Source organism: Nicotiana tabacum, chromosome 1 (genome assembly GCF_000715075.1).
Source record: "Nicotiana tabacum cultivar K326 chromosome 1, ASM71507v2, whole genome shotgun sequence".
In the NCBI taxonomy this organism is placed as follows: Eukaryota; Viridiplantae; Streptophyta; class Magnoliopsida; order Solanales; family Solanaceae; genus Nicotiana; species Nicotiana tabacum.
The window spans coordinates 36,621,334-36,646,753 of NC_134080.1; the positions used below are offsets into that span (position 1 = coordinate 36,621,334).

The 25,420-nt window shown below is 35.6% G+C and overlaps 2 protein-coding genes across 6 annotated transcripts; both read left to right on the forward strand.

Moving 5' to 3' along the window:
• The first annotated feature begins 11,147 nt into the window (after nt 1-11,147).
• On the forward strand, nt 11,148-17,318 carry LOC107759410 (catalase isozyme 3). The gene is made up of 8 exons (XM_016577351.2): nt 11,148-11,297; nt 11,584-11,680; nt 13,761-14,038; nt 14,294-15,070; nt 15,440-15,529; nt 16,669-16,736; nt 16,824-16,917; nt 17,014-17,318. Exons 1-8 carry the CDS (start codon nt 11,283-11,285, stop codon nt 17,071-17,073), a joined length of 1,479 nt encoding a protein of 492 aa, XP_016432837.1. The 5' UTR covers nt 11,148-11,282; the 3' UTR covers nt 17,074-17,318.
• A 2,268-nt stretch (nt 17,319-19,586) lies between these two features.
• On the forward strand, nt 19,587-24,007 carry LOC107759411 (protein NLP5). 5 transcript variants are annotated; one of them, XM_075249892.1, is made up of 6 exons: nt 19,646-19,793; nt 20,150-20,308; nt 20,415-21,432; nt 21,757-21,804; nt 21,886-22,843; nt 23,035-24,007. In XM_075249892.1, exons 3-6 carry the CDS (start codon nt 20,524-20,526, stop codon nt 23,886-23,888), a joined length of 2,769 nt encoding a protein of 922 aa, XP_075105993.1. In that variant the 5' UTR covers nt 19,646-19,793; nt 20,150-20,308; nt 20,415-20,523; the 3' UTR covers nt 23,889-24,007. The 5 variants fall into 5 exon arrangements, with proteins under 5 accessions (XP_016432839.2, XP_016432838.2, XP_075105993.1 ...); XM_075249895.1 differs by lacking the exon at nt 20,150-20,308 and having other exon boundaries at nt 19,660-19,793; nt 20,415-20,786; nt 20,886-21,432; XM_016577353.2 differs by lacking the exon at nt 20,150-20,308 and having other exon boundaries at nt 19,587-19,793.
• The last annotated feature ends 1,413 nt before the right edge of the window (nt 24,008-25,420 follow it).

Genomic DNA, 25,420 nt, shown 5'->3' on the forward strand with positions numbered 1-25,420 from the left:
CAACATCTTCAACCTGAAAAATCATAACTTGGACGTATTTTCAACCATTTTTCAAACCCTTTCAAAACATAAACTCTCTTGGGTGATTTTTCAAAGACAAGTACTCTTCTAAATCGATTGTAAGTCATTTCTAACTTGTTTTTATTAATCTTTAACATCTTTTCTCATGATTTCAACTCAAAATCAAAAGTTTTCATGGGGAAAATTGGGTGTTTTGGATAGAACCTAGGTTTTTCAAATTTTGGAGATCCGATTTCAAAACAAATTATATATTTGGGTTCGTGAGGGAATGGGTAATCGGGTTTTGGTTCGAACCTCGGGTTTTGACCATGTGGGCCCGGAGACAATTTTTGACTTTATGAGAAAAACTTTAGAAAACCTATTTTCATGCATTGGAATTGATTCGTTTAGCATTTATTGATATAGTTAAGTAACTTGTGGCTAGATATGAGCAAATTGGTGATGGAATCAAGAGGTAAAGCGATAGTTGAGACTTAAATTGTGTCAGTGGCATCGAGATAAGTATTTGGTTTAACCTTAGCTTGAGGGATTAGGAGTTGTGTCCTATTTTCTATGTGTTATTTGTTGAGTACAACGCATAGGCATGGTGACGAGTATCTATACGTTGGTATCAAGCATGCCCGTGAGTCTTATACCATGATTAATGTGACTCCGTTTGTATTATTCATGCCTTATATAATGATTTCTATTGTTGAGTAAAGCTTGTGGAAGTAATAGTGGTATTTGAATATTGAAGATCGTTGGCTCAAGTTGTATAATGAATTGTGGAAGTATAATTGGCAATTGAACCTTATAGAGCATTGGCTCAAGTTGTGAAGTGAGTTGTGAAGTAAATGCGAAAAAAAGAAGAGGATTATTATATTGTCTCCCTTGCCAGGATGTTGTTGCTTTTAATGTTATCTCCCTTGCCGGGATGTTGATGTTTTTGATATTGTTCCCTTGCCAGGATTTGATTGTTGAACTATTGTTCCCTTGCCGGGATTTTATTGTAATTTTATTTATTTCCTTGCCCTTATTGCTTGTGATTGTTGTTTGGGTGAGGAAGAGTGTTAAAGCACGAAGGGTGATGCCGTGTATTATTTTGGTGAGAGAGTGTTAAAGCACGAAGAGTGATGCCGTGTATGATTTTGTGAAGAGAAGTGTAAAAGCACGAAGGGTGATACCGTGCCGCATGATGTACAATTCCGTGCCGATTATATTGATTTTTATGGTGAGGACGAGAGTAAAAGCACGAAGGGTGATGTCGTGCAGATTATATTGATTCTTACGGTGAGGACGAGAGTAAAAGCACGAAGGGTGATGTCGTGCACTTGTTTGATTTCTAATTTTTGTTGATAATTGAGTTGTGGTATTCCTTATATTTACCTGTTGTCCTTCTGTTATCATTTGATGTTTCTCCGCAACATGTTTCTCCCTCTCATTCTTAATTACACATTCTTGCTTTTATTTTCCGTTGTATATGATTTAACCGCACAAGTTATTTGGTAGTCTGGTCCTAGCTTCGTCACTATTTCGCCGAGGTTAGGCTAGGAACTTACTAGCGCATGGGGTCGGTTGTGTTGATACTACACTCTGCACTGTGTGCAGATCCCGGTACTGGAGCATACGGACCATAGCTTTGGGTTGCTGGCTTCAGTCCATTCAGAGATCCAAGGTAGTCCTGCAGGCGTCCGCAGGCCCTAACGTCTCCCTTTATCCTTTCCTCCCGTTTCATTTACGTATTTCAGAAATAGTATTGTATTTATTTTTTGGACCTTGTTTGTCGTATTCCTAGACCGTCTGTGAAGTTGTGATACCAGTTCTGGGTAGTCTTTGTTTAAGAAATTGTATTGAAAATATTTAAATGGTTTTAATTGTTTTTTCCGCTTATTTAAATTCCGTTGTTTATAAACTGTTGGTTCATAATTGTTAAAGGATTAAAAATAGAAAAAAGGTTAATTGTTCAAACGGTTGGCTTGCCTAGTTTTCACTAGTAGGCTCCATCGCGACTCCCAAGGGTGAAAAATTCGGGTCGTGACGTGTTTACTGGTTCAAATTTATCTACCCATTTTGTTTGTCAAAACAAAACGGAGACCACCATCTGTAGTCCTTTTGACTCCTTTTCAAATACTTTATACATGACTTATCAACAACAAAATTTATTGACTTGTTTAAAGTTTGAACAATATTAATAACTAGTCAATTTGTCCGCGCTTCGCACGGTTGTAAAAGAAAATAATAAATTTATGATTTTGATCTTATTATAATTTAATTAAAATATAACATATTGTTAAATATATAAATATCTTTTCATAATTCTGGAGTATTAAAATTAATAACAAAAGTAGTTTTTTTTTCTTCAAGAGATTGATCAAAAAGCTAGTACTGTGTAAACTCAAGTTACCAAAAAAAAGGTCAAATCAAACCATCACATATATGTTTGTTTTAGGCAAAGACGTAAAAATAAAAAGAAAAAGACAAACTAAATATCTTTAAAAAAAATTTACTCACTCACAATACATTTTTATTACACTTTTTCAAACCGATTCTTAAAATTTTAGTCAAGCAGCCTGATAATCAAGCCTACAATGTTGCAATGGGGTTTACTTTACTAAGCATATATGGAAGCTACCGTTCGGAATGTTTAAACGTTTCATCTACTTTTGCTGGTAGTTAGTCCGTGGATTTTATTGCTGGACATAAAATCACATGATATAAAATTAAAAATTAAAAATTAAAAAGAAAAAAGAAGTAGAAAAAAGAGAACACATAATGTAGCTAAGTTAGTCCTTTAAGATCTTTCATATCCAGTACAACAAATAAATAATATTGGATTTAGGCGAGTTTTGATACCTGCTCAAAGTTCAACTATTTTGATCTTACAATTTGAGATAATGAAACAGAAAAAGCAATTTCCTATATTCTAAAAGAAGAAGCCATACAAAAAGAGCGTTGCTTGACAAAAATATGAAAAAAAAACTTCACCAAATCTGAGCGACTCTCTATCGCGAACATAGAAATTCCTCCCTGATATCTGTATTGTACATAGCAGTAGACATATATCAAATGCCTACATAAATCTTTATAAAAGGCTTTTACAATTCTCCTTATTTATGATGAATCATAATAGTCTTTCAAACTCTTCAAAATAAAGAGATTGTTATACTTGACCATCAATTATACAGTAACAAGGATAGTCATCTTTCAATGCTTTCATTTCTCCTTCTATTTCCTTTCTTCTAATGAGCAAAGTTAAATTCTTTTTGTGTATGGTGAACGAGATATTGGAACTCAGGTCTGGTCAATTTGGAGATAAGCCAATTTCAATGGAGGTATTATAAGGAGAAGAGAAGAGGAACTGATGCTTGTTCAAAGAGAAATGGTATGATATGCTTTATAAGCAAAGAAAATTAGAAGAAAAAGGCTCACACTCAATCCTCATAACTATTGTATTAATTCAATTTAGGAAGAAAAAGAAAACCGAAGGTTCTAAAAAGGCTCACACATTAATCCTCATAATTATTGTATTAATCAATTTAGGAAGGAGAAAACGGAAACCATACAAGGAAACAGAGAGATTTTAGGAGAGTAAAGGAGTAATAATAAATAGAATTAATAACGAAATAAATAAATTTGGTAATTTTAAATTTCTTCAATTTTTTAGATGGAAAATAAGGATAAAAGAGCAAAAAACTGAGAAAAGAGATAAATAGGTTTCCTTGCATATAAGAGGTGTCACATCACATTTTTATTTCTCATCTTTATGTATATACTAGAGAATATGTCCGCGCTTTGCGCGGTATTTAAAGACATTTCATTTTATCAACTTAATTTTACCAAAAATAAGCAATTAATCTTTATTAAACCCTACTCTAAAATGTTTTTCATATAAATAATCGGATGTGTGACCAATCAAGACCAAAGTGAAAAAACTTTAACACTCATAGCAAGTCTGTTCCAATATATTTTTTTCCTTCTTTTTTTGCAACTACTACAGGATTTGTCAAGACTAAGGAAGATTATCATAACATCATTTTGGCCATATTTGCCAACACCCTATGTAGTAGGATAAAGGCCATTGAGATGAAAAGCTTCAACTTTTAGTCTCGGCTAAAGAGCTTGCGCAACCCATCGTCATTTTTTAGGTTTTCTTGATTTACTGCTGAACGCAAACTTCATTTGGTCCGAAGAGCACCTATAAGTCGACAAACCAAAGAGAAATAGTATTCATACTAAAAAATCTATTTCCTCTGACAATAAACAGACTAATCCAATATACACATTCATAATCAACATCTATACATACATACAAAAGAGAGAAAGAGAAAGGGACTTCATAGCACATCACATAAATACAACCAATAACCAAAATACAACTGCCAAATCCGGCTTTTCATTAAATTAGTTGAACTATTAGAAAGAATCCAACATCCATTTCGGCTAAAAGCATATGCACAAACTACTCGTGAGCTTTCTGAAGGGATGTTGCCAAGGATGCTGCATAATTTTGATTGGAGGATGTAACAAATGAAAATATTGTACATAACAGTTTTAGAAAACAAACTTTTAAGAACTTATATAATTCTATACTAATGTTAGATTTGTGAAATCAACAGAAACCAATGCTTTGAGAAATTGCACAAACTTACAAAGGGTATATGACAATAACAAATGTAGTTTGTCTTCTTATGTTAAGAACCGAAACAGGAAAGAAAAATAAATAAAATATATTAAAAAGAACTCTTACAAAGAAAGTGGATTTCATCTCCCTGTAAGTTTACTTGTAATATTCTTCTATAGGATATAGAATCAATGTCTCTGGTCGAAGGGCACAAGCTATCTTCACTAGAAACTTTTCTTGATTTGTTTCTTTATAAATCCATGGATTAAGTTTTTTTTTGAATTTTTCTATATTATTAAATGAGTTTAGAGGGATATAAGTTACTTTTGAGGAAGTAATGACCAAGTAAATACTCTATATTTAATGAGAAAATAAAGCACTTAATTGTAAAATTTGAGACTCAAACGGAAGCCGCATTTGCTGGCCTTAAATGATCTTTCAATATATGGCCTAACAACTTTTCATTGCCGGCCTTTGTTATAGGAAAGGAAAATTAAATCAAAAAATGAAGGGGAAAAAAACAAAAAAAAAGGAGAAAAAAAATAAATAAAATCTTTGGCCAAAAAGAGGTGCCAACTCATCTTCTATTGTCCCAACTTTATATATAAATAGATAGATGTGATTCCTGATTATGCCACGACATTACATTTCAAAGGAAATTAGATGTTACTTACCAACCAGCAGAGAGCTCCACCCAAACCCAACAGACACCGGTCCTCTTTCTAGTGTTATGTAAACAAGTAAACAACATAAATTAAACAATTAAGTCCTTCAAAATAAGTTGGTTATGGTTTTCCGTACATTCTTAGTTTTTTCTTGTTTGATTGGATCAGTAGATTTAGTTCGAAAGATCATTAGTATAACTTTATGCTATTCCTGCGAATTTTATATTTGTTCTTTAATCGATATTTACTAGTATGCTTAATTAATTGTGTGAATTATGTGATGAACTTGCAACTTCTCTACAGTATGTTTGGAATCAATAATTTGAAATTTTTTAATGGGGCTGTAGATTTTGGGTGCCGTATTGAATTAAGCAGTTAGCAGGTACATTTAGACCCGTCAAATGAAAAGAGCACGTGTTTCTTTTATTACTTCTCTCTCTTTATGACCAGCATTAGTATCCGCGCGGATGTGCGGACACTAATCATATTAAATATTTAAGTTATTTTGCTTGTATATAAATAATCTTAAAATTTATACTTTCTCAGTAAATATAGATAATCATTGGATATTAACTACATGAAAAAATTTAACAATTTCTTTTATTTTTCTTTTTTGATACCATTCTTGCCGGTGTCATTGGATCCTAAAAATAGTCAGGAAGCAAAATAATAACTCATATTTATGGCAAAACAATCAAATGTTGAGACAATGAATGACTCTTTGGATAAGACTTAACTCTTTTACTACTACTTGAACTTACAACTTGAGTCAACGCTCTTCAATGTTCAATTACCAATAATACTTCCACATGTCTTGTTCAACAAAAGAAATCATCATATAAAGCATGAACAATACGAATCAGAGTCACATTAATCATAGTATAAAACTCACGGGCATGTTTGACACCAACGTATAGATACTCGTCACCATGCCTATACATCGTACTCAACAATTAACACATAGCAAATAAGACACGACTCCTAATCCCTAAAGCTAAGGTTAGACCAAACACTTACCTCGATGCCACGAACACAATTCAAGTCTCAACTATCGCTTTACCTCTTGATTCCACCACCAATACGCTCGTATCTAGCCACAAGTTACTTAATTATATCAATAAATGTTAAATGAATCAATTCCAATGCATGAAAATAGATTTTCTAAAGTTTTTCCTAAAAAGTCAAAAATCGATCCCGGGCCCACATGGTCAAAACCCGAGTTTCGAACCAAAATCTGATTACCCATTCACCCATGAACTCAAATATATAATTTATTTTGAAATTGAACCTCAAATCGAGGTCCAAATCCCCAAAATTTAAAAATCTTAAGTTCTACCCAAAACACCCAATTTCCCTCGTAAAAATCCTTGATTTTGGATTGAAATCATGTGAAACGATGTTTAGATTAAAGAAAATGAGTTAGAAATGATTTACAATTGGTTTGGAGATGAACTTTTCTTTAGAAAATTGCCCAAAAGTGTTTAGGTTTTGAGAAGGTTTGAAAAATGGATGAAAATGCATCTAAGTCCCAATTAACTGGTCTTTGATGTCGCAATTGTGACCAGAGTTCTCAATTGTGAACCCCTTCAGGACCTGCTATCTTCGCATTTGCGAAAAATAAGTCACATTTGCGACTCTGGCCTTTTTCACATTTCCGATGAATTGGTCGCATTGCGATCAAGGCCTGCCCAGTCCATCTTCGCATTTACGATATAGTTTCGCATTTGCAAAGCCTGCAGGCCTGCAATACACCAACAATTTTCTAAGTCAAATTTCACTCTGTGGCCTATCCAAAACTCACTCGAGCCCTCGGGGCTCCAAACCAAACATGCACACAAGTCCAAAAACATCATACGAACTTGCTCGTGCGATCAAATCATCAAAATAACATCAATAACTATGGATTTTAGCATCAAAATCAAAGAAAAATCTCACAAACTCTTAAGTTCCATTTTTAACAACCGATGATCCGATTCACGTCATTTTAAGTCTGTTTCTTACCAAACTTTACAGGCTCAACTTAAATGCCATGTAAGACCTGTACCGGGCTCCAGAACCAAAATACGGGCCTGATACCATCAAATTCAAACATATTCCAATTTCTAAAAACTCTTATAATTTGAGTTAAACAATTTCCTTCAAAAATTCATTTCTCGAGCTTGGGACCTCGGAATTCAATTCCGGGGATACGCCCAAGTCCCATATTTCCTACGGACCCTCCGGGGAGGGTCTGTTTACCCAAAATGTTGACCGAAGTCATCTTAAATTCATTTTAAAAGCAAAAATTATCATTTTTCACATATTTTCACATAATGGCTTTCCGGATACACGTTCGGACTGCACACGTAAATCGAAGTGAGACAAAAAGAGGTTTTTAAGGCCTCGGAACATAGAATTTATTTCTAAAACAAGTCCTTTTGGGTCATCACAGTTATTTTATTAAGAAAATTTTTAGATTGAAAAAGAATCAAATAGACCACACGTGGTGGTCTCCTTTTAGCTTTGGCAAATAAAATGAATGGATCTTTGAACTCGTAAACAACACGTCACTTTGAGCATCCTGAACCGCTGAACTGCTCACTTAACTATGTTAAGGGTTTTCAAATATAACATATAATCATACTTGTATACACAATATAATTTTTTGGCGAAGAGTGCGTGCTTGATCACCCTTGACATAGAAGGGCTACGCCACTAGTTCTAACAATAGTCAGTTCACGCAATTACAATTATATTATTTTCAACTCGGAATAATATATTTAGGCCTTTAGGTATTGGTTCTAACTAAGCCACCCATACCTTCATTTTAATCTATAAGCTGAAATCTTAACTCGTCCATATCATTCCTATCAATCAATAGGTTATAAATAATTAAATACCATATTGGATCCAACAAAATTCATCTAATAATTCCTACAATTCATCATGTTTTCCAACTCCCCTACCTCCACTATTAAGTAGTAGTAAAATACACGCATCAAGCTTTGATTTCAGCTTGTATTTCATCCCTCAACACAAGTGTTGATTGTCTCGTAAAAAGGGGAATTTATTTCACGCTAAGAAATTTTAAGGGGTAATCTGGAAAACTTAGATGTATAGTTAAAAATTCTAAAAATAAATTAACGGGGTATTTTTGTATTGTTAAGGTTTGCCTTGATCTTCTTACTATATTTGAATTTTTTTCTTTTGCTTAAATGGACAGAATATTTACCATCATCGATTTTACGTTTCCTTAAAGGAAGATATCTTCTATATTTTAACAGACCCATTTGTTGGAGGAAAAGGTTGTGACCTCTATAAATTGAGGATCTCACATTCATACACAACAACACTATAGCATCCACAATGTATCCCTTAAGAGAGTTTTGCTTAGGGAGAGATTATTCTCTCTATAATTTTTTATATTTTGATATTAGTTTTCTCATATGTATGTCAATTAACCAAAATAATATTATAATATATTATGTCTTTTTAGTATAATTATTTTTGTTGTAAGATTTATCGTCACCAATATTTATTTTATTAGCTTCCGCATGACAGTCATATTATTTTCGATCCCATCTAAATTTGCTTGATGGAATATAAAAATGTATACACTATTTGTGCAACGTGCACAACACTTGGAACAGATGTTATGCTGAAACTGACCTGAATAGCTTTTACCTGCTCTGAAATCCGTCACTTTCTTTGGAAAGAAATGAAGGATGTTGTAAATGAAGGCTGGTGATGGGAATTTGTCGAGGTAGTAGACAAAGAAGCCGTCCTGTTAATCCCTTATTATCATCCGCATCTTTTCTCATTTGTTGTGTCCACATCTAATAAAAGTGTCCAAAATAGCTATTCTCAAGCCCACATGGGGATTGCACACGTTTCAAGGTCCTTTTACTTGTCACAAGTGGTGGTTGGGAAGTAGCTCCCCCTATACTCCAAAAGTCGATTATCAACTCTTCACGTCCTCTCAATAAACTTTTATATTGACCCCATCTCATTATACGTGAAAATTCTTTTATTACAAAAAGAAACAAACACACCAGAAACAAAAAAAGTGTAAAAAACTAACTCATGGGTCCTCATATGATTGCAACTACGGTATTGGTGTCAATTTTTCTGATTAGGAGGGGCCGACGTTAGAACTTATGTCTCACGATACTTGGCCTTACCAGTATGCTTTGCACATTTTTAGCGCACTTCATCCCCGGTCTCGGCTTGGAACTCGCCCAGAAAATACTTTTTAAAATGATGATTGGGCAATAAAGATAATTTTTTTTGGTTTCTCATTCGGTGTCCGATACCCGTATTGGAGCCCGACTATATTTGGATTCACAATGTGGGGCCCCATTCGGGGGAAAAACGCTCTCTACCAAGGATTTTTCCATACTCAAGGCTCGAACCCGAGACATCTGGTTAAGAAAAAAACAGTCTCATCCACTGCACCACATCCTTTGATGGTGGCGGCAAAGATAATGCTTGTTTGAGTATCATAATCTATTTTATTTTTAATTAAATAAACCGTTTTGTTTCTAACAAGTTTCATTGAATTTATATCAATGTCAAATTCAACTAAAATGCACATGGGTACATAATGTGTCACTGTATTGTTGCTAGAGCTCCACATAATTTGACAATTTAAGATCATATAATAATCAAGCTATCACAGATCAAAAACCATAATATAAATATCATTGATTTTACCATCGATATTATTGTATGGGTCGAAATCTGACCAAACAAGAATCTGCGTAAAGAGGGACGGCAAGTCACTTAGGCTGAAGTCGTATTCGTACAACGCTATAGCAACAAGCACCTCGGCCACGGCCGAGGTCGTGTACTCAGAAGGCTTGTACGGTGAATTGGATGTCATGGCATTTCAGAGGGTCAATTTGTAATCCAGTTAAATGATAGGTACTCTGGCTAATGACCGTTGTGTAAATGAGAATACCTAGTATATATACTAAGTGAGAGAACAAAGAAAGAGAAGATTTTTGACAAATCACACACTTTTCACTAACAAGGAATAGGAGAATCCATCTCGAAAATAAAAGAGGGTTCAGAACTTTGTTATTCATCTTCTGTAGCCATCGTTATGGAATAAATAAAGACATACCCCGTGGTCATTAATGGTAAAAGTTTTCTTTTTTATTTTACATTGTGGATTAACGATGTCGAGAATGAATGTAAGCTCATCATATAGATTAGATTTTTTCCATTATCTTAATGAGTTCATGAGCCTAACCTTACTCAACTTTTCTCACTTATCATTTATTAATCTAGAGTTAATTATCTTTGGTTAGGATTTACCCCTTATTCATTAGTAAATTAGTTTGACTAAAAAGAGCTTAACACTTTTTGATGAACAATTATTGTCATCATTGTCTCAGGTCCAAGAAAACTATGCACAATATGGTATGATGGTTCTAGGTTATCACAATCGGCAAGAGATCAAGAAAATGGATATAATTAATTACACACACCAAATGCACTTATACCCTTAATTTTCAACTTGAATTAATTATACCACGTCTCAGAAAAATAGTGAATGTGATTATGCTTATATTAAAATTGTAAAAAGTTACGTATGTTATATTATTTCCACGATAACGAAGACATAAAGAGAGAACGTCACAGCTTATAACTTGTAAGATCTTATAGTAAATGCCAAGATAATTTCTTGTTTTATATCCTTTATCCGGTGATATTCCTAATATTCTTTTTCATAGAGCAAATAAAAAATGTTGCCGGAAAGTGATGGATAACAAAAGGATATTATTTATTACTGGAAAGGATATTATTTCCAACTGTGAAATAATAGAATTGGATAATAAAAGGATATTATTTTTTACTGAAAAGGATATTATTTCCAACTGTAAAATAATAGAATCGCGAGCCAAAAAGTTGTTATAAATTAGCTGCTCTTTTTAAGAAAACATCAAACTTAACTAATCGCCACACCATTGACTCAACACTACTTGCTTTCTGCTCGCTCATATTTTCTCGCCATGGATCCGTACAAGGTATTATTAAGGTTTATGCATACAAATCTATGATCTTTAATTACGATTTCTGTCTAATTGATCCTTTAATCTCTGAATTGTTTTTTATAAGCTTCGAATAATCCGCTTGGATTCATTAATCTTAGTTTAGCTTTATGTTAATAGCAGAAGATTTCCTTTTTAGAGACTAGATTTGTTGTGAATTTTAGGTTTTATAGTGGAAAATTGATGAAGTTAAATTTATTAGTTCGTTTTAGTGGATTTTCGGTTGCTTGTGTTTTAGCTTTGATAGTGATTTATGATGCAGAATCGCCCTTCAAGCGCGTTTAATTCACCTTTCATGACAACAAATTCTGGTGCTCCTGTGTGGAACAATAACTCATCATTGACTGTTGGGACTAGAGGTATTTTGTTTTTATTAAGTAAAAGTCAATCTTTCCTTTTTCTTTCTGTCCCTTATGGTATATAAAGTCTAATAACATTTATTTCGTCTCACTATTCTTCTTGTTTAGGTGTGTGCAAAACCAAATACTATCTTGATCTCTTGGTTTCATGTATATTTGCATGAGTGTTATATTATTTTAGTTTTTGATAAGTAATTAGACTTGTTAATGCAAACACAGCACTAAGATGCTGCTGGCAAATGAATTGATTTGAGTTTCTCCTAGTAAATTGTCAGTCAGGTGTCTTATTTACAGTTAGCATCTTGGCCATTAGGTGAAGCATTAAGTGTTTGGTTCATTAAATTAGGAAAATAGTTATGAGGATTTGGAGGAACATGCTTTTTGGAGAGGGGTGATAGCGCCATATTGGAAAAATATGGGGTCTTGGAAGGGGCTTGGAGAATTAAAAATGTATCTATGCCGTTTTCATGGGGATCGTGCAGGAGCATTTTGAAGGGGTGGGAAGAGTTCACGGTAGAGGATGGGAGGAGGATAAATTTTTGGAGGTACAGGTGGTGTGGGGACAATACTTTGACACTTACGTTTCATTCATTTACAGAATTTTCATGCCAAAAAGTTTTTTTTTGGGTTGAGGTTTATGAGGAACTTTCAAGACTGGAAAATGGCAGAATTCCAAGACTTAGTCGATTTTCTTCACAAACCAGGAACACCATAGGATAGCCACGATGTATGAAGGTGAGGATGGGGAACAATGGAGTGTTGACTGGTAAGTCATACTACGAGAAGCTCTTGGCTAGGGAGGAGGTTGCATTCCCACATAAAAGGCTCAAGAAAGGCGTGCTTCGTCACTTGGTTAGCTATAAGAGGTTGATATTGATGGCCAGAAATCCGAGGAAGAGGAAGGTTGACATATTCTAGCTGGCGCTTCGTGTGAAAGTGATTGAATGAAGACGTTGACCATTTCCTCCTTCATTGTTGTGTAGGCTCGAGTTTATGGTGGGAATTTCTATGTTGGTTTGGTATAACTTTGGCGATGCTAGGCGCCGAGAAAGAGCTAATGCTCAGTTGGAAGTGTAGTAGATGGAAGGGAAGAGACAGGCCATGAAATGTTGCTTCACTAGGACTTATGTGGGTTATTTAGGGAGAGAGAAATATGAAAGCTTTTGAGAGTGTAAGGATGAAGTTTGTACAATTGAGGAATAGCCTCATATCCCTTATTTTCTTTAGGTTTACCATAGATTCCTTTATGTATAGAGGATTGGATATCGTTCACAGAAAATCATATCTTTTTGAAGCTTGTCTACTTTTTGGTATACTTCTTCTATTCGGGCGTATTTATGCCCAAACATTTTAAAAGTATTAACAGTACTTGCATCAGAAATTAATAAGAAATTCTCCAGTATGTTGTCTTGATATTAGTCTGTCCTAGATAGTCAGCAGGAAAAGAGAACGATTGGCCAGTTTGTTTATTGACTTATAGATAGCTTTTTTTGTTGGTTTTGAACAGTTATCTGATATGAGTAGGAAGTGGATCTGAAAATATTGTTAGTGTGATCTTTTTTCTTCCTAATGGTCACCAAGAAACAAAGTAATAAGATTTGATACCTTGGATGGTCGATAGATGGCGATGTTACATGATGGAGAGTATCATATCATTATTTTTCTCTATTTCCATGCTTTGAATAATCTGAATGAATGCATAATCCATAGAGATCAATTGAACTGCAAAATGAAACAAACAAAAAAGAGAGAAAAATCTTATTATGCATTCATTCAGATCAATAAGAGAGAGTCTATATATTTTATAAGCAGGAGAAATACTTCTTTCTAGCAAAAGTTCTTTTTATGAGATCAATACAAATAGGATTCATTATTCTGCTGTTGGAAATACATACCAAGGAACATCTGAAACGGTCTCAAATTTCTAGTGAATTCTGGATAATTTGACCAAGATCCTGGTACACCACAGTAATCAAAAAGTAATATATGCAAACATTCTAAAGCCCTGAGTTCTGCTTCATTGAGGTTCTTTTAATGGCTTCAAACATGTTCACTAATTTTGAAACTCTTCACTTTGCAGGGCCAGTTCTTCTTGAGGACTATCATTTGGTGGAGAAACTTGCCAATTTTGATCGTGAACGTATCCCGGAGCGTGTTGTCCATGCCAGAGGTGCCAGTGCCAAGGGTTTCTTTGAAGTCACTCATGATGTTTCTCATCTAACATGTGCTGATTTTCTTCGATCTCCTGGGGTTCAGACACCTGTTATTGTGCGATTCTCTACCGTTACCAATGAGCGCGGAAGCCCTGAAACCCTTCGAGACCCCAGAGGGTTTGCGGTAAAATTTTACACCAGAGAGGTAATTGCGCAATCAAATACTTGACTTTTCTCACAATGTGTGTGTAATCTGGTTGTTATAACATTATCTTGTCTAGTATCCTTTAATCAACACCCATTAAGCTAGAAGCATTACTCAAAAGCAGGCTTATATCTTATTTTTGTAACAATGCCCATTTAGATAACCATACATGAACTTTGCTGCTTAGTTTGGTGTTAGTCTTAAACTAATGTGTCTCTATGTTTTCAACTCTTTTGCTCGTTTTTATGAAATCAGGGCAACTTTGATCTGGTAGGAAACAACTTTCCTGTCTTCTTTATCCGTGATGGAATGAAGTTCCCAGACATGGTCCATTGTCTGAAATCAAATCCTAAGTCCAACATTCAGGAGAGCTGGAGGAGCCTTGACTTCTTCTCCCATCATCCAGAGAGTTTGCACATGTTTACCTTCCTCTTTGATGATTTGGGTGTCCCACAAGATTACAGGCACATGGAAGGTTCCGGTGTCAACACTTATACTTTAATCAGTAAAGCTGGGAAGGCACATTATGTGAAGTTCCATTGGAAGCCAACTTGCGAGGTCAAGTGCCTTTTGGAGGAAGAAGCTATTAAGGTTGGGGGAGCCAATCATAGCCATGCCACCAAGGATCTATATGACGCAATTGCTGCTGGCAACTATCCTGAATGGAAGCTTTTCATCCAAACTATTGATCCTGATCATGAAGATAGATTTGACTTTGACCCCCTTGATGTAACCAAGACCTGGCCTGAGGACATCTTGCCACTACAACCAGTTGGTCGCTTGGTGTTGAATAAGAACATCGACAACTTCTTTGCTGAGAATGAGCAGCTTGCATTTTGCCCTGCCATTATTGTCCCTGGTATTCACTATTCGGATGATAAGCTTCTCCAGACTCGGATATTCTCATATTCTGATACTCAGAGACACCGTCTTGGGCCAAACTATCTGCAGCTCCCCGTTAATGCTCCCAAGTGTGCTCATCACAATAATCACCATGAAGGTGTCATGAACTTCATGTATCGTGATGAAGAGGTACTGTGCACACTTGTGCTGCAGATTGCCAAAATAACGATGCTTGTTCCATTTTAAAGAGGAAAAAGGTTATCAACATATTTTTTGACTACTTGTTATGTGGCGTCTAGACATAGACATAGTTGGAAAGTCTTTGTGGGGGGGGGGGGGGTAGTCTGATAATTAAGCTATATTGCAACTTTATTTTTTACCCCATCTCCAAATGCATGTTTACAGTATCACACTTCTTAAGGGTGGATATCTGAGATAATTTGCTCCTGATGCATATTTGGTTGGTCAAGTGTTAGTTTCCCACCTTTGTAGCAATACAGCAACTTTCTATTAGTTCTCTATGGTGATGCTTTAACTTGATGTTACTTGCATGTCCAGGTCAATTATTTCCCCTCGAGGTTTGATCCTTGTCGTCATGCAGAGCAGTACCCAATTCCTCCTCGCATCTTGACAGGGAAGCGTGACAGGGTAAGCCTTTGTTTTGTTCATTTCACCTTTAGTATCTTGAGCTTTTAATGTGAAGGATATACTCATAAATAATATTTTCCGAATTGCTTTGGGCCCAAGGTCCACTGTCTTATGGTGTATATATATATATTCATTCTCCACCTCATCAAGGCCTCAACCGCATTCTGCAATTGGAGTTCAAAATTTCTGAGACCAAAATCATGTAATGATGCTTTTAGCAATTTGTCTGTCTGCTATGGTGCTGATAAAGCAGCATTACCATTAAATTAGAAGAATGACTGACTTGCAGTCTAGCAGCTTGGCTTGCATTGGGTTGACGTGTGTGAAAATGGTGTTATTGACACCTTATGGCTCATGTCTGTTATCTGCAAGTTTTCTACTTGACTTGCATCTCTGTTCTTGTTCTTTCCCTTTTTTCTTTTGGTGGTGGTGGGGGTGGTTGTTTTGTTCCGCTTTTATATATTCTTTTGTACTAAGATCTCTACTCTTTTATTTACAAGCCTTCTACTCTGCTGAAATGCTTTTTCATCTTCTTTTTTCTTTTTGTTTGCTGAAATGGATTTTTATCTTCGTTTACATTTACTTTTATAATAATTGTTGTTATACACCTATAACCCGGGGCGTATCTAGCTCTTAGAGTATGGGTTCACGTGAACCCATGCTCATTTCTCTAAATCATGTATAACAATGTTATATTTCTTCAAAATTACTTAAATATATGTGTGTGCACCCATGCTCAATGACTCCTATGGTGCAATAATTATTGGGTGCACCTCTACAAGTGAAATTTGTGCTTCAAAACCTACTCCAGACGTGCTTTCGACATTGAGTATAGATATGTGAAAATCAATAAAATTTCAAAAAGTATAAATTTTGAACCTATAATTTCAAAAATTTAGTGAGTCCAGGGTAAGAGACTAAAGTTAAACCAGTCAAATGAGAATTTTAGATCTATCTCTCTATAATAGTGCACCCATCCACTTTAAATCTTGGATCCGCCTCTGGCTAGGTGGTTGCTTCGATTTGATAGGTTAAGCTTCACTTTTAAACTGCAGATATCTTAGGTCATTTTTACAAGTTATCCTTTTTATATACAAAATATTAAGTAAGATTCACTTACTATATGGTTCTTTTTGTAGTGCATCATTGAGAAAGAGAACAACTTCAAGCAGCCAGGAGAGAGATACAGATCCTGGTCGCCTGACAGGTAAATCAGTTGCTTGGTCATTTTATGTTGACCATTTTTTCACTCCTTTAAAGCACTCGGATATATTCTTCTGCCTTTTTGTCGCAGGCAAGAGAGATTTATCTGCAGATGGATTAATGCTTTATCTGATCCACGAGTCACTCATGAGATACGCATTATTTGGATTTCATATTGGTCACAGGTCTCTTTTTCTTTCCTTTATCATGTTTCTTTAGTCATCTCTATCGTGAGAGTGGTAAAACATGCTCAGTAATGCTTTTGCATAAATATGTTGCAGGCTGACAAGTCTCTTGGTGAGAAGATAGCTTCTCGTCTTAATGTAAGGCCCACAATGTGAAGGTGACAACAGTAGGAAAATGTTTGAAGTTGCTGTGCTGAAGGAGTACCAGTCCAAGAAAACATCCTTTTCTTTTGGTACGAAGTATAGGTCTGATGATTGTGTTGTAATTTGTACCAATGGTTGTGTTGTAATTTGTACCAAACAAACTTCAACATGTCACATTAACTGTGACAACGTTGCCGGAATAAATTGCAGTTGTATGTTCTCAAACATCAGTCAATCATTTTCATTTTATCCTTCCATGTTCACTCTCAAGTTCACCAGTTAAGTAATTGCTGTTTTATTCCAAATGACTCTTTGATAACTATAGTTCCACGGCTATTTTGTGGTTTCTTGACAGATCATAAGAGCTGTAAAACTGATTTCTCTCCAAAATTTACCTAATGCTTGTGCCATTATCAAGTGTCAAAACTCTAGCAGAAGATTCTGGTAGCTCCTCTACAATTTTCCAAGCGGAGAAAACAGAAGGAAAGGAAAGCATTATTTAACAGGGGAAGTCTGCTCCTTTATAGATGTTGGAATGGCATAAACGATGATCATGTTAATTCAAAAGGGAGAAATTAATACATTGGAAAGGTAAGAAGATGTGCGTCAACTATTATTATGTATCGGATCAGCTATCCAGCAACGTACCTATTGCGAAGTTTTTCACCCTTTTACATACAGTCCTTCCGCGGACCTATGTAAATGCATGATGCTTGCTGCCTTTTTTACTTTAAGTAAAGGAAAAGGAAAAGAAAGCAACTCAGAGTTAAGTTTCATTGTGCCTTCTTTTTTGTGGGTTTCTTATGAAATAAAGGTAACAAGATCAAATTCATGGGCAATGTTAGTGTTAGTCAATTTTGGTGGCTACATGAACCGCATTACGGGAATAATTGCTTAACGTGGCCACCATATCGAACAGTACGTAGCATAATGCTTCTAAAATCTAAATATTCAATTTGTTGTGTGGGTTGGAATCTATTGAACGTCACTTTCCATTTACTGATCCGGACATAAAATACATTGATAAAGGTAAAAATTACTTATTCTATAAAATGACGTCAAAACCATTTGTGCCTTCGAAGGAAAGTGAGTATCTCGGAGTAACGGTCAAGTTGTGACTTATAAGTCATAGGTGTGAACCGTGAAATCGGTCAAGTTGTGACTTATAAGTAATAGGTTTGAACGATGAAATCAACTACTGATACTTGTATTAGGATAGGTTGTCTACATCATACTCTTTATCAGTACGGCCCTTCACCAGTGCTTTGTTCACCAGACTACCTTTTTAGGAAAGTGAAAGTGACATCATAAATTACCCGTACTTCACCGGTGCTTTGTTCACCAGACTATCTTTTTAGGAAAGTGAAAGTGACATCATAAATTATAAAAAGGAAGGAGATGATCATGGAGCATTTGTTTGTTCTTTTTATAAAGGGGAGAATCTAGTAAGCATTCATTAGTGACAAGTGACACGAAGTCACGTGCAATGATGCCAAAGAATGTAGTCCACAACTCTGCAGTTTCATGTTATACATATTCTTTTATTTCCATTTCGCTTTCACATTTGACAAAGAAGCTCAACCAAGTTGTCTCCGATTACTTAGGTATTATCTATATTTTCACTAAATACTGCTTTCTATTACTCAATCGATGTTCATACCCTTGCAATTTCGGAATGTGTCTAACTCTAATACCATAGTAAGAAAGGGACCGTAGATTTTAACTTAAATCCCAATAAAGCTAACTCATGTAACGAGAATTACCAAATACCAAATGAGTAGATTAAATATTTTATCCACGCTCAATGTAAGATTCTACAAAAAGTATAAGACTAATGGTTGAACCCTTGGATCAACAATAAAGTTATTTCTAAAACTTCTAGGCCACGTGTTCGAGTCGTGAGAACAACCACTAATAATTGTATTAGGTTAATATGTTTATATCACACCCCTTGGGGTGCCGCCCTTTCATATACTGTGCATGAATACGGGTTGCCTTGTGCACCATACTGGTATTTTAAGTGATGGCTGGGATCAAACATGGTCCTAAATTACCTGCAAGTAAAGGTTTTTTCTCATTTTCTGAGTATGAAGTGGCAAACAACAAGTAATTAAAGTCCTACTCAACACACTACTACTCCACCAACCCTGAATAAGTGGCAAGTGATGACCAAAAAAGTGAGAAAGAAATGCATTGTTTATACTTTTTCATTTTCAATGCATATGAGAACGAAAAAAAAAATTCAAAAGGTTTACTACTTTCTTTAATTTATTGTCTAAAATCCACGAATGCTTTTCTTGTCAGCATTTTCTCTTTTTCTTCGTTATATTATATCCTCAGTTTATGGATTTGGATTAGTGATTTGAAGTTGACTTTGTAGCGGTATTCCAAAGGGGTTGTGGGGCCTGTGCTTGTTAAGCAGAATCTTCTCTTTGTTGGCAGACTAAGCTAAGAGAGAATCATAAGAGTTTGGAATCACAGATAATAACTAGGAAAGAGAGAGGTTGTTTGGACTCTATGATTTGTGGAGAGGATTTCTAGAGGGACAACATTAAAAGGGACAGTCAGTTCAGACCCTACACCCATATTTATGTTGTTCTTGTTGCTGCTTGTCAGACAACCACATGTAGTTTTTGGAAAATACTATAATTTTCTTGCAAAGGTTACATTTTTACTACATATAGGAACAGGAAAATTCTGATCTTTGGAAATATCCATAAAATCTTTTCATAGTAAGTTTCTCATCTCTAGATTGATTGCTCTTTTGTCTGTGATTTAACTTGCTTTCTTGACTAGGCTGCAATTTTTATTGCTTTTCTGTTTTTTTTTTTTTTTTTTGCCTTCCCTGTTGAAGCAGTTACTTTTAGCAAATTGGCTTTATGTCTCATTGTAAAACTTTAACTGTATTTTTGAAAGTTAGAGGGGTTACCAGTGTTAGATCCTGTTGGGACAATCTACTGAAAAGACACTGTTCACTTTCCTTGTTTTGTCCTTAGTTCTTTCAACTATCTTGTGTTTGATTTATTGTTGTATAGATCTATGTTTTAGTTGTAGCTTTTTATTTCTTCTAATTTTGACTTATAATCAGGTCTATCGGAAACAGTTTCTCTACCCTTCCAGGGTAGGGATAAGGCTGCCTACATCCTACCCTCCCAGACCTCACTTGTGGGATTATACTGGGTGGTTGTTGTTGTTCTTGTTGACTTATAATCAGATATGTAGAACATAATTAGAAATCCCCAAGTTGGTAAAATATGTTGGTTTTTACTTAAATTCGATTGTAGAGCAAATACATACACAAATATTCCTCCTTTATTGCTATTTGGACTTATTTCCTTATGCTTGCTTTATAGCAGATCTCAGTTAGAGCATCTATTGGTAATTTGGCAGATTTGGTTTTGCAAAGCTGAAGTCTTTTAGATAAAGACTGGTTACCAGAAATTTGGGTCTAGTGACATTTTGATGTCAATGGATGAAAGATTTGTTGTAACCAATACTTTCTTGACTACACAATTTGATGCCTTCATGGATTTGGATTACATGGATGAACTGTTGTTAGAAGGGTGCTTTTTGGAGACTATTGATGATCGTGATTTCGTGCATCATAGACCATCCATTTCCAATATGCCGTTTGACTCTTCATTCGTGTGGCCTACTTTATTAGATACCAATGGTTTCGAATTTAGTGGAAGCCCATCGAAAGATGGCCAACAAGAAAGGCAAAGGTCATCTTTCTCCAAAAATTTATCCATAAGCCAATTCCAAGAGCTAAATTCAGCTAAAGTTCAGTCTTTTGGTGATAATTCGATTAATGCCATGTGCAGTTCAGGTCAATCTGAAAATTGTTTATTTGACGCTCCTGAACTGAGCAGGAGGTGGTGGATTGGACCCAATGCTTCTTCATCTGTAATGGACAGATTGATTCAGGCGCTTGGATACATAAAGAATTTCTCCAAAGACAAGGATATCCTTATTCAAATATGGGTACCCATATACAGGGATGGAAAACGCGTACTCTCTACAAATGATCAACCTTTCTCGCTGGACCTTAATTGCCCTAGGCTTGCGCACTACAGACAAGCGTCTTTAAGCTATCAATTTCCTGCAAACGACGATTCTAAAGAGATTGTTGGATTACCGGGCAGAGTTTTTCTGGATAAAGTTCCTGAGTGGAGTCCTGATGTTCAGTTCTTCCAAATGGAAGAGTATCCGCGTGTTGGACATGCACAGCAGCATAACGTACGAGGCACCTTTGCTGTTCCTGTGTTTGAACAAGGCAGTCGTAACTGCTTGAGTGTTATTGAAGTTGTCAGGACCACACAAAAGATCAAATATAGCTCTGAGCTTGAAAGTGTCTGCAAAGCTCTTGAGGTTTGTCATTTCTTTTACCTTTTCTGAATTTATTGTTTCCTTAAATTGCTGGAATTTTATGGTCTGAACAAGCACTTACAAATATTGGCCTATTTCTGCACTTCACTGATTTCTTTGATCATTATTGCTCTTGGTTACCAGATAAAGTTAATTATAATACTGTCTCATAAGCTGCACCTCTCGTTGAAAGACTTTTTGCCTTAATTTCAATGTTTATGGATCTTGCTTTTGTTATGCAAATTGAATTGATTGTTTGGTGTTCTTGTGGAAATGAAGTCAATCTTCTGTTTTCTGATGGTCTACCAACAATTTGCTTGTTGATAGGCTGTTGATCTTCGGAGTTCTGAAGTGTCAAGCACTCTGTCAGCGAAGGTAAGGGCAAAACTTGCAAAAAGTATGTGCCTTTGGTTACCATGATTTCTTCTGTCATAATATGTGGGATAATTTTGTCAGGCATGTGATTTGACCTACCAAGCCGCGTTATCTGAAATTCTAGAGGTTCTGAAATCTGCATGCAAGACGCATGGATTGCCATTAGCTCAGACTTGGGTACCTTGCATTCAACATGGTAAAGGGGGTAGCCGCCACTCTAATGAAAACCTTGTTCGTTGTGTTTCCACAGAAGATTCTGCTTGCTATGTAGCTGATCCTCGAGTTCAGGGTTTTCATGAAGCTTGCTCTGAGCACCATTTGCTGAAAGGTCAGGGTGTTGTCGGGAGTGCATTTATGACGAACCAACCGTGTTTTACGTCTGATCTAACTTCCTATAGCAAGGCAGAATACCCACTTTCTCATTATGCAAGAATGTTTGGATTGCATGCTGCTGTAGCTATACCTTTGCGGAGTATGTCAACTGGCTCATCCGACTTTGTATTGGAGTTCCTTTTACCGCCAAATTGCAGAAATCCTGAAGAACATAAAAGCATGCTCACTTCATTGTCCATTATCATACAAAACGTTTGTCAGACATACCGGGTCGTGTCAGAAAAAGAATTACAGGAAGAAACTGTCTCATTAGGTGAAGTGACAAGCCTTGCAGCTAGTGAATACACTGAAGAAGTGAGAGAAAAAGAACGCAAAGGGTCCATTGTATCTTCGCAAGAAAGGACGTCGTGGACCTCTAGTCATATAGAGGTCCAGCAGACGTCGAGTGTTATTTCAGCATTCCAAGATGAAAAGCCAGTTGAAGTGCTGACTGAAGAACCTGTAACATTTAGGAACCAAACGAATTCTGGTTCAGCAACCACTTTTGCCTTTAGCAGAAACTATCGTACTTCTGGGGAGGGCATCTCTCATACTTGGCGTAAAGCAAGAGACAGAAGACGTCTGAAGGCAGAGAAAAATATTACATTGCAAATTCTTCAGCAGTACTTTGCTGGTAGCCTGAAGGATGCTGCAAAAAGCATTGGTGGTGAGCAAGCATATCTAAATTTTCTATCCATAAATGTATATATTGATCATTTATTAACTCTTTTGTTCTCCATTCATTTATCATTTTTTCTTCTCATCTGGTTACTTTATCTAATGGTGCTTTGTTCCATGCAAGCATTTTTAACATATCGTTTCTTTTCACTCCCATGTCCGTGTCCTCTTAAATTTCAGTTTGTCCTACCACTCTGAAGAGGATATGCAGGCAACATGGAATTCAACGATGGCCTTCTCGGAAGATAAAGAAGGTCGGTCTCTCCTTAGAAAGGATCCAACGTGTCATCAACTCAGTCCAAGGTGTCTCTGGCACTTTACAAATCGAGTCCTTCTATTCTGACTTCCCAGAATTGGCATCTTCAAATATATCAAGATCAAGTCCCTTTGCAGACCCAACGTCGAATAATCATCCGGAGGACTTGAACAGGCAACCAGAAAGTGGTGGTAACGATGCTGCTATATCTAAGTCAGTCTCCTCTTCCTGTAGTCAAGGTTCCAGTTCAAGTCAACGTTCAACCGGGACACAGCTTGCAGGTCACGAAGATCCAGTGGCCGAGGAAGCTTCTGATAATCATGCATTAAAAAGGGTTAACAGTGATGCTGAGCTGCATTTATCAAGTGAAGCACTAAATCCACTGCCAAGATCTCAAAGCCACACGTCTCTTACTGAGAGTCCTGAATCAGTAAGTCTTTCGCCAGTGAAAAAGAGTCTGTGGAGATCTCAAGAAGGTGCCCCTAGAATAAAAGTAATACATGGAGAAGAGAAGATTAGATTCCGCATGCAAAAGAACTGGGGATATAAAGAACTGAAGAGAGAAATTGCCAGGCGCTTTGGCGTAGATGATCCAATTGGATTTCACCTTAAATACTTGGATGATGATTCTGACTGGGTATTATTGGCGTGCGAAGCTGATCTGGAGGAATGTATTCATGTTTGTTGGTCTTCCCAAAACCAAACGATTAGACTCCTTTTTCTTTGTGATTTACAGCCTCATTTAGGAAGCTCTTTTGATAGCAGCAGTTCCTTGTGAGAATTGTGGACATTTCGTATATCCTGAACTGCAGTCGAGTGCTAGGAATGGATGTTTCTTGCTCTGTCGTTCACGATTTGCATATGATATGATGAACTGGAGACATCTTGATTCCTAAACATTGCAGAAAAAGCTATCCTAGTTCATATGGTCATAATGGCATCTATGATATCCTGAAGCTGAAATCTCTAACTCAAGATTCTGACAAAACCTGTCTCCTTGAAACTACCTCTCACCAATTGGTATCAGTGTTGTGCTCAACACTGATGCTAGCGCGAACATAGATTTAGTAACGGACTTGGACGATGGATTCTTGGTTTTACAGGTTGGATTGTTGTTTACCAATTGTCTTATGCTGATCTTGGAGCTTGAATAATCACAATGTAGCAGTGGGGGGATAGAAAAATCACACAATGTATCAAGATCTTACTCTTGACTCTTCGGGGATAGAAAATATCACTTCACTAGAGCCGTAGGGATGTTCAAACCAAACCGGAAAACCGCACCAAACCGAAAAGTCAAATCAAACCGATTAAAGTTCAATTTGGTTTGGTATTGAGTAAAAAAATTCCAAACCAAAGCGACATATAAATATATAATTTTTTATATACTTTTAAGACTTTATATAAACTTTTCTTTAAAAATATCTATAAATATTTGGGATTCTCTCATGAGATGTATCACTTTCTTATCAAGTGTTAATGAAATGCATCAATGATCTCTTTGTTCTTCCATATTCATATGTTACGATTTCTTATATCTTTTTCGAATTTGAAATGATATTTCGATAATTTAAAATTAAATAGAACATATCACTATTTAGGTATCATATTGATTTTTATGTTTAATTATTAAATTCGATTAATTTTGAAAGCGTACATCACCGAAAAATTATTGTTAGACGATCAAGAAAATAACAATCATGTGTTACTAAAAAAAATTCTCCATAAGAATATTTTAATAGATCATATATTTATCAATTTTTACTGAACATATATTCACTTATCTAAACTTTATCTATATCTTTAACAAAGTAAGATTGAAATAATATTCATGTAACAAAAAAACTCGAAAACCCGACAAAATCAAACCAATCCAAAATGAATATAATTGGTTTGGTTTGGTCTTGATAAAAACTGAACCAACCATATCCATGTACACCCCTAACTGGAGGTTAGCAGTTGAAGTTGCAATGCACGTGTTACTACACAACGTATCTGATCATCATCTGGCCAAAACTTTAGTATAAGAAGTGAGAGATTGTTGGGATATACTATTAACCATGCGGCTTAGACATAGTATTTTTATTTTATTCTTTATGGAATAATTATTTATTTAATTTATTCAATTCAATAAAGTACTATTTAAAAAGATCATTTGTTACATGTGTGTCCTTTTAGTTATGTAGTAGACAATTTAGTGTATGTAGTCTTAGCTCATGCACAAAAGATTAAATTATCGGTTCTCATAATTAATAAACTATGTTCACAATCGACGATATTATTGGGCAAAATGTCTTGATGATTGTAGCA